This window comes from Zeugodacus cucurbitae, chromosome 6 (assembly GCF_028554725.1).
Source record: "Zeugodacus cucurbitae isolate PBARC_wt_2022May chromosome 6, idZeuCucr1.2, whole genome shotgun sequence".
In the NCBI taxonomy this organism is placed as follows: Eukaryota; Metazoa; Arthropoda; class Insecta; order Diptera; family Tephritidae; genus Zeugodacus; species Zeugodacus cucurbitae.
Window position 1 is genome coordinate 29,536,812 of NC_071671.1, and position 18,546 is coordinate 29,555,357.

General features: G+C 36.4%; 1 protein-coding gene across 23 annotated transcripts in view; it reads right to left on the minus strand.

The window, feature by feature from the left end:
• Window positions 1-12,854, minus strand: part of Ptprq_4 (phosphatidylinositol phosphatase PTPRQ) — a 474,745-nt gene extending 461,891 nt beyond the window's left edge. For 3 of the 23 annotated variants that reach the window (XM_054235187.1, XM_054235188.1, XM_054235171.1), the window contains exon 1: window positions 12,077-12,302. In XM_054235187.1, coding sequence (XP_054091162.1) covers window positions 12,077-12,150 — 74 coding nt within the window. In that variant the 5' untranslated portion in view covers window positions 12,151-12,302. Of the gene's footprint in view, window positions 1-9,457; window positions 9,590-9,690; window positions 9,834-12,076; window positions 12,303-12,327; window positions 12,499-12,533 lie in introns of those variants that run through there. The other 20 variants (XM_054235189.1, XM_054235172.1, XM_054235194.1 and 17 more) reach the window with 15 other exon arrangements.
• Between the last annotated feature and the right edge of the window lie 5,692 nt (window positions 12,855-18,546).

Below are 18,546 nucleotides of genomic sequence, written 5' to 3' on the forward strand. Positions count from 1 at the left end.
ACTTATCTTTTTGGCATTTATTCTTATAATTTTCACTTTTGCATTGCCATAAGGCTGGTTCATTTTTAAATAATTCAATAAACTCTTCCAAACAATTTTTGCTCACGCTTGCCATTTTTTTTATCCGCTGATGTTTACTCTGCAAAAATTTCAACCAACTGACCAAATGTTTGCAAACCACGCCACTCACGACAAACGAATCCACAAATCGGTTGTTAGTTTTTTAAATTTGTCGCAAACCTACAATCCGTTTGACAACATGCCCACTCACCACAAAAACCACCTCAAACTCAAACAGCTTTGTCAAACAAATTTGTCGTGAGCGGGCCGCTTAAGTCATAAAACTATACGAGTTAGATATGATCAAGGTGACGAGACGAGTGAAAATCCGAATGTCTGTCTGTCCGTCGGTCCGTGCAACGGATAACTTGAGTAAAAATTGAGATATCTTGATGAAACTTGGAACACATGTTCCTTGGGACCAAAATTGGACCACTGCCACGCCCACAAAATGGCGAAAACCGAAAACACAAAAAGTGTCATAACTAATCCATAAACAAAGTTATAAAAGTAAAATTTGGAACAAAGGACCGCACTAAGAAGGGGCATATTTGAATGTAATTTTTTTGGGAAAGTGGGCGTGGCCTCCCCCAAATCGGTTATTTGTATATATCTCGCAAACCAATAAAGCTATGTCAACCAAACTTTCTGCAGTCGGTTCTCTTACGTAGCCTACCACACTCCATGAAATTAGTTGAAATCGGATAATAACGCCTACTTCCTATATACCAGAACTTTGAAGACGATCTGAATCCTTTACTTCACAATATATAAAGTAAGCACTAGTGTAGATATCGATGCAGAACTTTGCACAAATACTACCTTTATAGTGTGGCATCTCCATTCCGCCGAAATCGGACTATAGGTTTTCTAGGCCCCATATATCGAACACGAGGACCTCGGTGCTTCTAACCTAATATTAGGATTTCCAACTTTCAATGGACTTTATACAATATATATGACGAGTATAAAATGTTCGGTTACACCCGAACTTAGCCCTTCCTTACTTGTTACGTATGTATGATTGGGTGAGTATTGTTGTTATATACACTATATGATTGTTATTTTTATAATCTCGCAACAAAGTTGCTAGCTCTGTCCGTCCGTCTGTGCAAGCTGTAACTTGAGTAAAAATTAAGATATCGTGATGAAACTTGGCACACTTATTTCTTGGCACCATAAGAAGGTTAAGTTCGAAAATGGGCGGAATCGGACCACTGCTACGCCCACAAAATGGCGATAACCAAAAACACATAAAGAGCTATAACTAAGCCATAAATAAAGTTATGAAAATAAAATTTTGGAACATAGGATCGCATTAGAGGGGCACATTTAGATGTAATTGTTTTTGAAAAGTGGACGTGACCCCGCCCCCAAATAGGTTTTTTGTATATATCTCGGAAACCAATAGAGCTATATAAACCAAACTTTCTGCAGTCGTTTTTTTAACCATTTTCTTATACAGTCCAAAAATGAAAGAAATCGGATCATAACCACGCCCACCTCCCATACAAAGGTTAGGTTGAAAATTACTGAAAGTGCGTTAACTCACTAACGAAATACGTCAGAAACACTAAATTTCACATAAGAAATGGCAGATGGAAGCTGCACTCAGATTTTTTTATAAAATGAAAAATGGGCGTGGCGTCGCCTACTTATGGGTCAAAAACCATATCTCAGGAACTACTCGAACTTAGCCCTTCCTTACTTGTTTGAATATACAATTATATTATATTATTTTATATTTCAAATAAAAACTGGAGTGACCACAATTAAAAAATAAATTCGAAATACTCGCCTGTAATTTAATTATTAATATTTTTGTAGTTTTCGAGATCTATCGAATTTGCTATTCTCTACTTTTGTTTATTCATTGATGAAAAATGTGTTGGCGGATTACCGTTTACATATATTTATTAGCCAGATTTAATTTTTGCATAATTTGGCTTTCAAATTTAATTAGTATTGTACTGATATTTTTAGCTCAACCTTTTTGCTCTCTGTAAATTTTTTATGCTTTCAAGAGTATGCTGAGAAATATATAATATTTTCACAACAATTTGCACAGATTAGAAAGATTTGTTCAATTAACGGTTGTTTTAAATAGAAAAATTGATTTCTTTGGCATTCCACGGAAGTTGGTATTATAGTATTACTTTTTACTTCAAACTTTTTTTTATCAGGGATAATACAGGGACATACAATATTTAAGAGAATTGATGCAAAAAAAACTGCAAGAGCAATGAAAAAACAAACTAAGATCAACAAAACAAAACAAGTATCATTCAATTTTGTTAGTGTCAAGAACTCTTTACACACTTTATTTTTCTTATTTTTTAGTAATTCAGTAGTTCTGTAGCACTCAAAAGAGGGTATAATGGGTAAAGTTGATCGGAAAATAAAGAAATACTACAACCAAAGTGGGGAAAAGGCTCTAAATTATAAAATACTGGACGTGTACAGTGCTTAATGACTCGAAATCTTGAAAAATTCTTACGAAAGAGTAAGAAATACCACACTCTCCGCTCGTCTTTTTTGACTACCCTAAGGACAAGAATGATAGAAGACAAGATTACGACATTTTGACGCGCTCATGACCCCGAATGGGAATTGGCAACAGAAGAATTGTCAAATGGAAAACGGAAATGTTAAACATAGTGAACCAAATTGAATAATGTGCAGAGAAAACATCACAATGAACGTCATTCTTAAAATCGTCATCTGTCATTTATAAAATTATCCAATATAATAATGCACATTTATAATTGGGCCATAAATTGCTTTCAACCTATACGGACGTGTATTTTATGCGCTCCGTGATTATTCTCTAAAACCTAAAATTAAAATAAAATAAGTAAAAAACAAAACAACTTAAACAGTGCATTAAGCAAAGCGTTAGTCAATAACGCCGAAATTGTTAGCAAAACAAAAAAAAAATAACAAAAATAAAAGTGTACAAACAATAATAAATACAAAATAACAAATTCTAAGTGCGAGAAAATAAACAATAAACAATAACATGAGCGCTGCGCAGCCTCACCAACAAGGCCGTAGGCATTCTCTGAATGCCTACTTTAGCTTTGTCGAGCCTGCAAAACCAGCTCCTACCAACAAACAAGGCAAAGGCGAGAAGGATGAGACATCTCAGCGATCAACGGAGCAGCACCCTAAGCAGAGCTTAGCAACAACAATAGTAGCAGAGAACGGCAGCCAACAACGGCCAGCAACAAACACGAACGCATCAACATATAAGCAGGTACCTGCAAGCGAGCAGACAGCGAAGAAAACGCAAGGTGAGAATGCACAAATCAAAAAAGGTCCATCTGTTCAGATTGGCATTGACCGCTACGTCAATATTAAAAGGAAATTAAGTCCTGTGAAGTCAGCGGTCAATCCTAAAAAATTTTTAGGCGGTACGCCAACCAAGAATAAACCTGACGTTTTAAATGGCAACAGATTTGCCGTACTAAGCAATGGTTCTGATGATGATGCGAAGGGTACCACCACAGTCGCGTATGCCAAACCGCCCCCAATATATTTGCGCGAGCGTAGCTCAAATACTCTTGTTGCTAAATTAAGCGAAATTGTAGGTACAAAAAACTTTCATATAGTGCCTTTAAAATAAGGCAATATAGATGAAACGAAAATACAGACATACACTGAGAAAAGTTTTATGGATGTTGTAAAGTTTTTGTCGGATAAAAACAAAAATTATTATTCCTATCAGTTGAAGAGCTCAAAGGGCCTAGCTGTAGTAATTAAAGGTATAGAGTCATCTGTAGACTCTAGTGAAATCAAAGAAGCTCTTGAAGAATGTGGCTTTGAAGTTAAAACTGTCGTAAACATCTTTAACAGAAACAAAGTACCACAACCAATGTTTAGAATTGAATTGATGCCGAATTCTAACCAGCTTAAAAAGAACGAAGTGCATCCAATATATAATTTAAAATATTTGCTGCACCGTAGAGTAACCGTAGAAGAACCACACAAAAGAAACGGTCCGGTACAATGCACCAACTGCCAAGAGTATGGGCATACCAAATCTTATTGCACTCTACGCAGTGTTTGTGTGGTATGTGGAGATTTACATCCCACTTCAAAATGTATCCTCAAGAAAGAGGACTTAAACAAAAAATGCAGCAACTGTGGAGGAAGTCACACTGCCAACTACAGGGGTTGTCCTGTTTATAAAGATTTGAAATCGAAGTTGTCACAGGGAATTCAAGCACGACGTAACCAAATGTTACATACTCCCCGTACTGACATTATAGATATCACAGACCATATTCCGAAATCTAGTAATATTAAAAATAATACTGTACAAGGGAGCTATGCCAATGTTGTAAAAGGCAACAATGTACAAATGCAACCACCGCAAAATCCTCCAAATAGTGGTATTGAAAATATGATTCTAAATCTGACTCAATGTATGACACAATTCATGTCTACGATGCAAAACATGATCCAAGATTTAATAAAATCACAAAACCAAATGCTGCAAACCTTATTAAGTAAAAAATGAGCATACTAAACATTTGTTATGGAACGCTAACGGTGTTAACCAACATAAACTAGAGATAATTAGATTTCTGTCTGAAAAAAATATAGATGTAATGTTATTATCAGAGACTCATCTGACAAACAAAAACAATTTTAAAATACCGGGATTTAGACTGTATGTTACAAATCACCCGGATGGAAAAGCACATGGCGGAACGGCAGTATTGGTTAGAAATCGGTTAAACCACTTTACTCTGGGTTCTCATGCTACAGCACAGTTACAAGCTACAACAATATTGTTAAAAAATCGGGGTTGTGATTTAAATCTATCGGCTTTATACTGCCCACCTCGTTTTAAAATTACAGATAGCGAATTTAAAGACTTCTTTGGAACGCTAGGTCATAGATTTCTAGCAGGTGGAGATTATAATGCAAAACACATGTACTGGGGGTCACGTCTTAATAATCCGAAAGGACGCCAGTTGTACCAAACCATTATGAACCACAATAACCTTGATATAATATCTCCTGGTAAGCCTACATACTGGCCCAGTGATCGTAACAAAATACCAGATTTAATTGATTTCGCTGTAACCAAAAATATAGATAGATCACTTGTGACAGTTGATACATGTACAGACTTATCTTCAGATCATTCACCTGTACTAATAAAGTTGTGTGAAGAACCCATATTCGTTGAGCCAAAGGTGGGTCTAACATCTCACAAAACGAACTGGTTAAAATACAAAAAATATGTGAGTAGCCACATTAATATTGATGTAAAAATAGATACAGAAAGAGATATTGATGAAGGTATAAGAGAATTTAATGATGTAATATCAAATGCAGCTGTCATAGCAACACCAAACATAAGCAATAAACCGATTATCCGCAGAAAACTCACTAATAATGAAATAGAAAAGCTTGTAAATGAAAAAAGGCGAGCTAGACGTGAATGGCAGTTAAATCGCTCCCCTTCTACTCAGCTGCAACTAAAATATGCTGTACGAAAACTAAAAACAGCGCTTAAACGTGAGGAAGAATACCACACTCACAATTATATAAAGAAACTGTGTCCAAATTCAAACAAAGGAAATTCTCTTTGGAAAGCCCAAAAGTCAATGAAGCCTCCAGTCGACTCCAATTTGCCTATAAGAGGCTTGGGTGGAAACTGGGCAAGAAGTGACGAGGATAAGGCAAATTGTTTCGCAAATCACCTAGAAAAGGTATTTCAACCTAATTGCCCAAAGAACAGCTTTAAGCTGCCAATCATCTCCAATAGCGCTAACGAGTCGCTTGGGTCTATTCAAACGTCATCTTCTGAAATTATTAAAATCATAAAAGAGCTGAATCCTAAAAAGTCGGCAGGACATGATAAAATTACTCCAAAAATGCTAATTGAGTTACCAAATATTGCTTTAACAGTACTCTCCTTGCTCTTTAACGCTATTCTCAGTTTCGGGTACTATCCAAGTTCATGGAAAAAGTCTCAGATCATCATGATAGAGAAAACAGGTAAAGACTTGACACAGCCGTCTTCATACAGACCAATCAGTCTTCTACCCTGTCTTTCTAAAATATTTGAAAAAGTGTTACTATCAAAGATGTCTCATTTCCTCCTTGAAAATAATGTAATACCAACGCACCGGTTTTCGTGCAAAACATGGCACTGTAGAACAAGTAAATAGAATTACTAACGAAATCAGAAGGGCGTTCGAGTATAGAGAGTACTGTTCTGCTATATTTCCAGATGTGGCTCAGGCGTTCGATAAAGTGTGGCATGACGGGCTTTTATATAAGATTAAAAAAAGCTTACCTCTCGAAATGCATAAAACCTTGGAGTCTTATTTAAAAAATAGAAAGTTTACTGTCAAAGTAGGAGACTTCATATCTGAAGAACGACCAATAAAAGCTGGTGTACCTCAGGGCAGTGTTTTAGGGCCAACTCTATACATAATATATACAGCAGACCTTCCAACAGCTAGTAATATTTTGACATCAACTTTTGCGGATGACACAGCTTTAGTGAGCAGAAACAAATGCCCAATTATAGCATCAAAAGTATTAGGAGCGCATTTGATTTTTGTCGAAGAATGGCTAGCAAACTGGCGTATAAATGTAAACGAACAGAAGTGCAAGCATGTTACATTTTCTCTAAGACCAAAAACGTGTCCGGCAGTTAAAATGAACAATATTTTAGTACCCCAAGCGACTGAAGTAACATATCTTGGTATTCACTTGGATAGAAGGCTCACGTGGAGAAAACACATATCGTGCAAAATAACCTGCATGAAGATAAGAGCAGCACATTTAAATTGGCTTTTAAATAAAAATTCAAAACTTAGCCTAGACAACAAAGTTCTATTATACAACGCGGTCATAAAGCCGATTTGGATGTACGGCATCCAACTGTGGGGTACGACCTGTGCAACCAATATCGATATAATTCAGAGATTCCAATCAAAAATGCTTAGAACAATCACGTGCTCACCATGGTATATGCGTAATGAAAATATCCATAAAGATCTTGGTATTCTCATGGTAAAGAAAGAAGTAGAGAACAGCAGAAATAAATATTTGTCCAAACTCCGCGATCACCCAAACCCATTGGCTAATGCTTTATTACATTCTTGTAATCAATCACGTCTAAAAAGAAGAGATATGCCAGCACACTGAGGAGCAACGTTTCACCAAAACAACTCAATCAATTGGTTGAGCTTGTCTAGTTTTAATTAGAATTAAGATTTTATAACTTATTGTTAGGCTCCAAAGAGCAGATTCAATAAATAAAGAATTATATGAAAAAAAAAAAAAAATTTATAATTAAAATTATATATTTTGTTACAAAAAGTTCGCCATTTTTCCAACTTTATTGTAACCTAGTAACATCTCCGTCATCTAATATGTTATCTCATCAACGAATATGCATTCTCCCGATTAAGAAGCGTGTTACTTCTAACTATTTGTTTCCAAACTTGAAAATATTTGTCGTCAGGCAGGGAAATTATCGTTGCAACGAAGGCATATTTGTAGATCTTTTCACATGCATAGCGTCTATTAATTTCAATGTGTTCGATGTTTACATATAACGATAACTTTCTTGTTGTTTTTATAAAGAAAATCTTTGATAGGCGGCGCTGCACCCACTTTTAATTCAAAAGACATTTTTCTGGAACTACTACACCAATTGCAACCAAATTTACATATGGGAAACGGGCAAATCTGTGCAACCGTTTACTTCCCGTATAACACAATTTGATAGTTCATCTGATTCATACAGTTTACAATATATAAATCGACCACCAATCGATCAATATCGGAAAAGATTACTCTACTAAGACAATGGAGGGGTGATAAAAATTGTCCAAACCGGACTATATCTTTTCGAGACTCTAAATGCCGAACGTAATATGGATATTTTTTACAGGAAATAACATAAATCTTTCAAACATTTACTTCTTATACCATAAACATACGTATGTATATCGGAAGATATCTGATAAATCTGATCAATCTTAACTAATCATATATTCGGGAATGTAATGTAGCTATGTGGATGGTTTAAATCACCTCAGCTCAGCCCCAAGTAAATAATGATTTTCGTTATTAAAACCGGTTTTTTATATTGGTCTAACATACTCCTCATACATCTATGTATTATAATTGTGGTACTCACAAGTTGTCACAAAGTGTCGTTAAATCATAAAGTCTTAAAATTTTATACTGGTTAAAATTGTTGTTGGATTGCATTTACGACTCTATGCGCTAGGTGTTCTGCTCATTGTAACTGATTTCTGATTACTTTTCAAATTTCATTGCTTTTTCGCAAAATGGATACCATTATAAAATTAATATGCAAATTAATGTATTGGCGTTTACGCGAAAAAAAGTTCATGCATTTTAGCAGGCGCTTCAGCAAAGTTTAATCCAGTTCCGTCAATATATTCAGTAATAATTTCCAATCATTCATTTTAATTTTTTTTCTTTTAATCTCAGTATAGACTTAAATAACCACCTAGTTACATTTAGTATAGTGTCCCCTCGCCCGCGCTAAAGAGTGAATCAACCTTACGAAAGGATAATCCATCCCCGGAGGACCATAATCTAAATTACTAATTCATTTTTAGTTTCAAATCTATTGGAAGCTGTGCTCCAATTTGTATTAACCCTCTCATGCCCGAATTAATATGGGCATATTCACAAATTAATTTATTATTAATAAACTAAACACTTTTCTCATGAATTTTTTTTTTTAATAACTCTCTTATCTTTACTTATTTATATATTAAGTCTACAACTTTGCTTCCGACGTTTTCCAATGGATGCACTGGTCGTTAAATCGTTTTACATCGATCTTGGGCATTTGTGTCAACATTAACCCAACAAAATATTTGTAGAGAGATAATTCAAAATCCCAAACTTATTCTCAACTGAAAACGCACTTTTTGAACCAAATTCTCGACATTTGCGGGAAATTTTGCTTTTATTTTATAATTCCAAGAAAAGTGCGGCTGAGGCTCATCGACATTTGTAACCGTTTTTATACAAAAAAAAAACTTAAATTTACAAAAAAACGGCGGAAGCAATGTTGTAGACCTAAAGCTCATTTTGTTTTAAAATAGAACAATTATTTTTATGGTTTTGAACACTTTTTGTGTAACCACTTCAGTATAACTTTTTTTGCAAAACCGATTTTGACAATTCCACTCTGCGGAGAACGCATTCTGAATGAATACGTGCACAGCTCATAACAGAAAATGTAACTGTAAGCCTGCACAACACATAAGCCTACTTAATTAAAAAACCGCTGGTGAAAAAATTAAAAAAACAAGAATTAGAAGTCGGTAAGTACAACATTGGGCATGAAAGAGTTAAATACATTGTCATTCTTACTTACACTATCGACTGTCAACAAAGTTTCCGAGTACGTTATATAGCCATTGGGACGATTTGGTATTCCTAGGTGGACACTACTGCGTCTATTTAATAAAGAAAACAAGTTAAACGAGAAGGTTTTATAATATTCAACTGCATCTTAGTCAACAAAATCACACAACCATGGTATTTTTTTAAGTTTTCATTTATGACTTATATCTAAATGACAACCTGTGAGTACCATAAATATAATACCTCGCTACACGGTCGGTCTTTATACGCCCTTTCCCTTTGATGGTCCTCTTAAATTTATGTTATGATTACGACCTAATACTCTACTGATACTCTATTTGCGGACACCCCCATTAAGTGGAAAACTTCCTTAACCGGGCAAAAAATCAGGTAGCAAGTTTTACGTTGCGTTTTCAGAACAAATAAAGCTGCGAATGCGAAAGCGAAAAAATGCGCTTGACTGCGAAATATTTTCGAGCACCTCTATAAATGCGCTTTTGAATGCGTTGACAGCTGGTGACCGGGTGATACCCATACAAATTTTTAGCGAAATTGAAAACGAACTGAATAATAGGAGTATTTTATTTGACCACCACAAGCGAATAGCTAATAGCAGTGACAGATGAGCAAAATTAATTTGCTTACTCATTAAACAAAGTAAACAATTGTATGAGAACATTTTCGTCGCTGGTTGTCGTTGTTTTTGAAACTGCTCACTGTTTGCTTTATACCATCTGAAAACATTAAAATTAGTTATTGTTAATAAATTTGCCAATAATTTAATTGGCAAAATAGAAACATAAATCATTTGCTTACGTTTTTCTTCTTCCTTTTTGTATCAATTAGCATTCACAATAGCAAAACTCGGTAAATTTGGACAGCGTTACCAACTCAAATTTGGTAAATTTAGCCAAATTGCACGGACTTTTCATTACTAATTTGGATAATGAATAAATACGTTAAAGCAAAGCACATCGTAAGAATTTAAAATTTTGGTTTGATTACATGTTTATCTGTCAAAAATTGGGTTTCCCGCTATTGCCAACTACTTTTTTTTTGGAAAAAACCTAACAATTATGAATGAAAAAACGCGATGAACTGGCAATGCCTCTAGTTCAATATGCAAGCTATGATAGCTTATGACAAGCTAACATTATTATGTTGACTAAGTCTTCCATACAAAATAAGCTAATAGCTTAATTTGCTAGTGAAATAAAACACGCCTAATATGTTCGGTGATTTTCAATTTTTTGTGATTTTAATAAGGAGTGTGCATAGAATGCGTCTACGTTGTTTATTAAAACTTCATCACCCCTTATCTTTAAAAATTACTTTAAATATTTGATAAATATATTATTAATAAATTAAGAAATATTACATATATTTCACAAAATACTTATATTGCAGCAAAGAAAACGAGCTTAAATAATTAAAACACTCAAGATAGTAAGTAACGTAGTGTAATCGGACCGTTACCACGCCCACAAAATGGAAACCAAAACACATAAAGTGTCATAAAGTGCCACAAATCGGTTATTTGTATATAACTCGCAAACCAATAAAGCTATATAAACCAAATTTTCTGCAGTCGGTTCTCCTACGTACCCCACCACACACCATGAAAATAGTTGAAATCGGATAATAACCACGCCCACCTCCCATACAAAGGTCAGTTTGAAAATTACTAAAAGTGGGTTAACTCACTAACAAAAATCACCAGAAACACTAAATTTTACAGAAGAAATAGCAGAAGGAAGCTGCACTCAGATTATTTTACAAAATGGAAAATGGGCGTGGCATCGCCCACTTATGGGTCAAAAACCATATCCCAGGAACTACTCGACCGATTTGAATGAAATTCGGTATACAATATTTTCTTGACACCCTCATAACACGGATAAAAAATGGGCGAAGTCGGTTCACAACCACGACTACTTTCTTTATAACTTAATTTTGAACTCCATCTTATTCCTTCACTTTATAATATATACATAAGGAACTAATGAAGATAGCGGAGTGAAACATTACACAATATCGAACATGTTGAACTCAGGGCCTAAGGGTAAATATTAACCTAAAATATGTGTAAATCTCTCAGATAATTTAATGTAATTCAGAGGAAATTGTTTTCTTCTAATAGTGTGTCTCTGTTCTAGCTCCCATATACCTAATTACAGGTCTTTCAAAAATTCGGTGGGCTCTATTCCGCATGTATGTATTGGTTAATATGTCTTGAATATATGTAGTGTACCTTGCTGGTGAAAATGAATGAAATCGGTTCAGGAATTACGCTATTAAACTTTATGCCGAATTTATGGGTAAATTTGTATGTTTTCTTCAATAAATTGCGAGAGTATAAAATGTTCGGTTGCACTCGAACTTAGCCTTTCCTTACTTGTTCTTAATCAACTTTGTAATCTTTATCAATGCAAACTGAACAAGTTATTTTAATTTTTTTAATTTTTTAATTTTTTAATTTTTTTTTTTAATATTATGTACACTAAAATAACTAATAAAACGCATTTTTTTCACTTTTCGATTCGAAGTCAATATCTTATAAGTTCAAAACTTTTCCCTGAACAAGTTTTTTTTATTCACTGTATGTTAACGCGAATGTTAAAAATATTACCTTAAAAAAAAGTTACATGAACAGAGTTTAAAGGCTAAGCGGGTATGATAGTACAACGCTTGCTGAATACTCATGCCTTAAGTCCCTATTGAACCATCTGAACATTCACGTTTCGCCCGATAAATTCGATTAAATAAAAAATATTAACGTATACTTTTATACTTGTCTGTTCACATTACATAGTATGTTGCATATATGTATGTATATTGTATTATACAATTATTGCGAACTCTATTGTTAGTAATTCTTACTCTACTTTTCCACCTACAATATTTAAAAGTAGTAATATATCACATTTCCAAGCCACTTTCACATGACCAGTACTATATTTTAAGACCTTTTCTCAATTCACGAATACTTTTGAAGGTTTCAAATTGGACTAATTGTCAGTCACTAATATTTGATTTTCGTTTATATAAATGTACTAGAAGCATTATAACTTATATTTCATTCTTACTAGTGATGTCACAATAAAAAATAATGCATACACATTTAATTATGGCAAAGACTTTAGTTCTTTCACACTTGATATCAGAAGATGTTATTCAAGTTAAAAAAAAAAACACTTTTAAAGAACCAACAACACTATGTGGTAGGTAACGTTATTTACCATGACATGTTTACTGATAAAACCAAAACGAATGATTGGAAAAAGAGAGAAGCACCTTATTTAGACAGATTGTGAAGTTATCAGTATGAGCAAACGTGTTTATATACTAAATGTGTATGTTTGAATGTACGAATGTTTGGAAAATACCATTAGATTGTAATAAAGGCACAATTATTTTCTTGATATTTAGTAGATATAATGACAGCGAAATATATATACATATACGAGTATGGACATGCATACTTGCATGATGGACAAATATAAGGGTGAATACTCATATATATCTTAATATATAAAAATCACGTGTCACGTTGTTTGTTTTCGATGGACTCCTAAACTACTGAACCGATTTTAATGAAATATTTAACACTGTGTGCAGTTTGGTCCAACTTGAAAGATAGGGTAGTTTATAACTCTCCTTATAGTCGCATTATTTATTTATTGCAAATTATTTGTTTATTATTAGCAAAGAGCTATCCACCCGTTGGTGGCGCTAAGTGCGCTATGTTACAGTAGATGGCGCTACATTTCTTTCTAAATTTTCATGGATTTAGGCTGTCATAACAAAAGCCGCCACTTGCTAAAAACATTAAACTAAAATGCGTTGTTTGAAGTTTATATTATTTGTGGTAAAGTTATACGAATCTATGACTTCCAATATTCTAAATTTAAGAAAAAATCACATATAATCCGTGAAATAAATAAAGTTATGTACATATGTATGGTCAGACAAATAAGCAATGCTGCCACTCTTTTCCAGTAAATCTTCCTCGAATTTGGGAGATTTCAGAGGAATTTAGGAAATCGCAGAGTTGATTTCTGCATGTATTTCCTAAATGCAAAAAAAAATTTCATTTATTTGCATTTAGGTATAGAATTTTGTATGGCTAATGCCCCGTTTCACAGTCCATACTTAAGTTGTGCCTAAATAAAATCTTAGCTAAGTATTGTTGCAAACTGAGTAGTCGTTTGCGTTTCACAGTCAATGCTTAATTTCTATAAAATTTTATTATGATATATGGCAACGTTATGGGCAACATATGTTTTACAAATGTCATTCATAAAAATATGTTTGAAATATTTAAATTATAACAGACAATAATTAAATTGCGAGGAAAATTATATCAAAAATTGATGAAAACAACAAAAGAACCCCAAATTTCATCACTAGCGAGTCGGAGCACCTATGGGAACTGAAGGAAAAGTATAAGCTGTTATTGAGTGCAAACGAACGGACACTTGCCCTACGCTACGAAAGATGTCGCTGAAAATTCAAATCAAATTCAAAACAAAAATCAGCTGTTATTTAAGCATTGCTTAAGCCTCCCATTTTCAGTTAAGCATAACCTAAGTATGAACTGTAATATACTATTTTCCTGTTTTATCTTAAGCACAACATAAGTATGGAGTTCATTTGGAGTTAAATTTAGAGCTATATGTGCTATTGCAGTAGATGGCGCTACATGAGAATACATTTATTGACACTTATTTGTGATACTAACGGCTGACGTTGTAAGGTAATTGAATAAGTGCGCTGTATTAGGCTAGAAGGCGCTATAGAAGCAGATGCTGTTATATTAAAAGTCCAAACTTTTATTTTAGCTAAAATTTATTAAACGTAAAACGTGTGTTTAAAATTTACCATTTATTAAACGTAAAACGTGTGTTTAAAATATATCAGACTCAGCCACGCTGTGCTTTCTTTTTATTATTTAAAACTCTTTAAACGAATTAAATAAAAGTAAGTATTATTAGCTTGCTTTTCATTTTATTTATTAAATCTTATTTTGAAAAAAAAAAAAAATCGAACCTCCATAATGCACAGACTACAGTTTCCTATTCGTTTAGCTTTTGCCATGTCCATTAATAAGTCACAAAGCCAAACAATGTCCATTTGTGGGTTAGATTTGGATAATCCATGTTTTTCCCATGGGCAAATTGGGATGGAGTCATATGTAGAAGGGAGGATGGAGTCATATGTAGAAGTTCACGTGGAGGATGGAGTCATATGTAGAAGTTCACGTAAGTGAGGAAAGTTTCTGACTGCCATTCACTTGGGAGTGGCCAGGAACGATTCTTTTACATGTGGCTCAAGCAGCTCACAACTTCCGGTCTTAGACCAAGTATCCTCTGGGTAGCCAACAGACATCCGTCTGGAAGCGAGCTAAAGTGAGAAGGCGAATCCCGCTTATGCGGTTGTGCGTAGGGCTTGGGACCCACCACATAAAAACGAATAACCAGTGAATAAGAAACACAGGCCTCGGATGAGAAACCCCCCTTTTGATGACGACCACGGCAAACGTATAAAGGACTATGATTTAAGGGCATGCACCTGGAATGTCCGGACCCTTAATTGGGAAGGTGCCTCTGCCCAGCTGGTTGATGTCCTCGTAAGAGTAAAGGCTGACATCACCGCAATCCAAGAAATGCGATGGACGGGACAAGGACGGAAGAAGGTGGGTCCTTGTGACATCTACTACAGCGGCCATATAAAGGAGCGCAAATTCGGTGTGGGATTCGTGGTGGGAGAGAGACTCCGTCGTCGAGTCCTGGCATTCACTCCGGTGGATGAACGTCTAGCCACAATCCGCATCAAAGCGAGGTTCTTCAACATATCGCTGATTTGCGCCCACGCCCCGACGGAAGAGAAGGACGATGTGACCAAAGATACCTTCTATGAGCGCCTAGAACGTACCTATGAGCGCTGCCCCCGCCACGATGTCAAAATCGTGCTTGGCGATTTCAACGCTAGGGTGGGTAAAGAAGGTGTCTTTGGCACAACAGTCGGAAAATTCAGCCTCCATGACGAAACATCACCAAACGGTCTGAGGCTGATCGACTTCGCCGGGGCCCGAAATATGGTCATCTGTAGCACTAGATTCCAGCATAAGAAAATCCATCAAGCTACTTGGCTGTCCCCGGATCGAATCACTCGCAACCAGATCGATCATGTTGTGATAGATGGACGACATGTCTCCAGTGTTTTTGATGTGCGTACGCTTCGTGGTCCCAACATCGACTCGGACCACTATCTTGTAGCAGCTAAGATACGCACCCGCCTCTGTGTAGAAAAGCGCACACGTCAACAAACACAAGGAAGGTTCGACATCGAGAAGCTGCAATCACAACCGACAGCCGAACGATTTTCTACTCGACTTGCACTCCTGCTCTCTGAGAGCACTTATCAGCATCTCGGTATAAGGGAGCTGTGGGACGGCATATCAAACTCCTTACGTACAGCTGCAACCGAAACCATTGGCTTTCGGAAAAGCCAAAAAAACAGCTGGTATGATGAGGATTGTCGTCTCGCAGTGGAGAGAAAACAGACTGCCTACCTCGCAATGTTGCGATCGACCGCAACACGAGCGGGATGGGAAAGATACCGAGAGCTGAAGAGGGAAGCGAGACGCATTTGCAGAAAAAGAAAGAAAGAGGCAGAAATGCGTGAGTATGAAGAGCTTGACAAGCTGGCCGACAGGGGTAATGCTCGAAAATTTTACGAAAAGATCCGGCGACTAACTGAAGGTTTCAAGACCGGAGCACACTCCTGTAGGACCCCCAGCGGTGATCTAGTGGTTGATGACCAGAGTATACTGTGTTTGTGGAGGGAACACTTCTCCAGCCTGCTGAATGGCAGTGAAAGTACAACACCAGGAGATGGCGAACCCGATTCCCCAATCGACGACGATGGAACAGATGTTCCATTGCCCGACCGTGAAGAAATTAGAATAGCAATTACCCGCTTGAAGAACAACAAGGCGGCGGGGGCCGATGGATTGCCGGCCGAGCTATTCAAATACGGCGGCGAAGAGCTGATAAGGTGCATGCATCAGCTTCTTTGCGAAATATGGTCGGAAGAAAGCATGCCCGACGATTGGAATCTCAGTGTACTCTGCCCAATCCACAAAAAGGGAGACCCCACAATCTGCGCCAACTATCGTGGGATAAGCCTCCTTAACATCGCTTATAAGGTTCTATCGAGCGTACTGTGTGAAAGACTAAAGCCCACCGTCAACAAACTGATTGGACCTTATCAGTGTGGCTTTAGACCTGGAAAATCAACAACTGACCAGATATTCACCATGCGCCAAATCTTGGAGAAGACCCGTGAAAAAAGGATCGACACACACCATCTATTTGTCGACTTTAAAGCTGCTTTCGACAGCACGAAAAGGAGCTGCCTTTATGCCGCGATGTCTGAATTTGGTATCCCCGCAAAACTAATACGGCTGTGTAAGTTGACGTTGAGCAACACCAAAAGCTCCGTCAGGATCGGGAAGGACCTCTCCGAGCCGTTCGATACCAAACGAGGTTTCAGACAAGGTGACTCACTATCGGGCGACTTCTTCAATCTATTGCTGGAAAAAATAATACGAGCTGCAGAACTAAATAGAGAGGGTACAATCTTCTACAAGAGTGTACAGCTCCTGGCGTACGCCGATGATATTGATATCATCGGAAACAACACCCGCGCCGTTAGTTCTGCTTTTTCCCGCCTGGATAAGGAAGCGAAGCGAATGGGTCTGGTGGTGAACGAGGACAAGACGAAATATCTCCTGTCATCAAACAAACAGTCAGCGCATTCGCGTCTTGGCTCCCACGTCACTGTTGACAGTCATAACTTTGAAGTTGTAGATAATTTCGTATACCTAGGAACCAACATTAACACCGATAATAATGTCAGCCTTGAAATCCAACGCAGAATCACTCTTGCCAACAGGTGCTACTATGGACTGAGTAGGCAATTGAAAAGTAAAGTCCTCTCTCGACGAACAAAAACTAAACTCTACAAGTCCCTCATCATTCCCGTCCTACTTTATGGTGCAGAAGCGTGGACGGTGTCAACATCCGATGAGACGGCACTAGGAGTTTTCGAGAGAAAGGTTTTGCGGAAGATTTACGGTCCCTTAAACATTGGCAACGGCGAATACCGCAGAAGATGGAATGATGAGCTGTATGTGTTGTTCGACGACATAGACATAGTCCAGCGAATAAAAAGACAGCGGCTACGCTGGCTGGGTCATGTTGTTCGAATGGATGAAAGTGCCCCAGCTCTGAAAGTTTTCGATGCAGTACCCGCTGGTGGAAGCCGAGGAAGAGGGAGACCTCCACTCCGGTGGAAGGACCAGGTGGAGAAGGACCTGTCTTCACTTGGTATTACCAATTGGCGCCAAACCGCCAAAAGCAGAGATGCGTGGCGCACTGTTGTGGACTCGGCTATAACCGCGTAAGCGTTTTCTACGCCAGTTAAGAAGAAGAAGAATTATATGTTGCATGCTCACGTGTGGGAAAACCATCAAATCTATTTGTGTTAGCTCGAGACAGGTTAACCAAAAATATTGTGCAACAATTAGTGCTAAGTTAAATTAAAATGTTTTAATTCAATAAAATAAATACTACTATTAAAAATTAAGAATTTTCTTTCCTAAGATTATAAAATTCAATGTTACATGTTATCAACTAACAATTTTGTAATTAACTTATTTGTTAAAACAAATTTTATGAAAATTTGTGCTTATCAAAATTTTCATCAATAATTTTAAAAATTTTGACCTCAAGTTCAAATCTCAATCCCGTGGATTTTTATACCAGATATGTATATACTAAGGTTTCCGTCTTTATTCATAAATAATAATTTCACTGTAGTGAATAGTTTACTACAACACAACAAATCTAAAAGTGAGGAAATGTTCGTTCTGAGAATTCGAATGATTCAAACCGATTTATCGTTTAAGTTCAAAATTTTACAGTTTCATATGTACATACATAGGTATGTATGTGTCATGTTAGCGTGTTGGAGAGCCATCTTTATTTGTTTACACGCTACACAACAAAACAAAGAACCAGCTTCGCCAAAAAT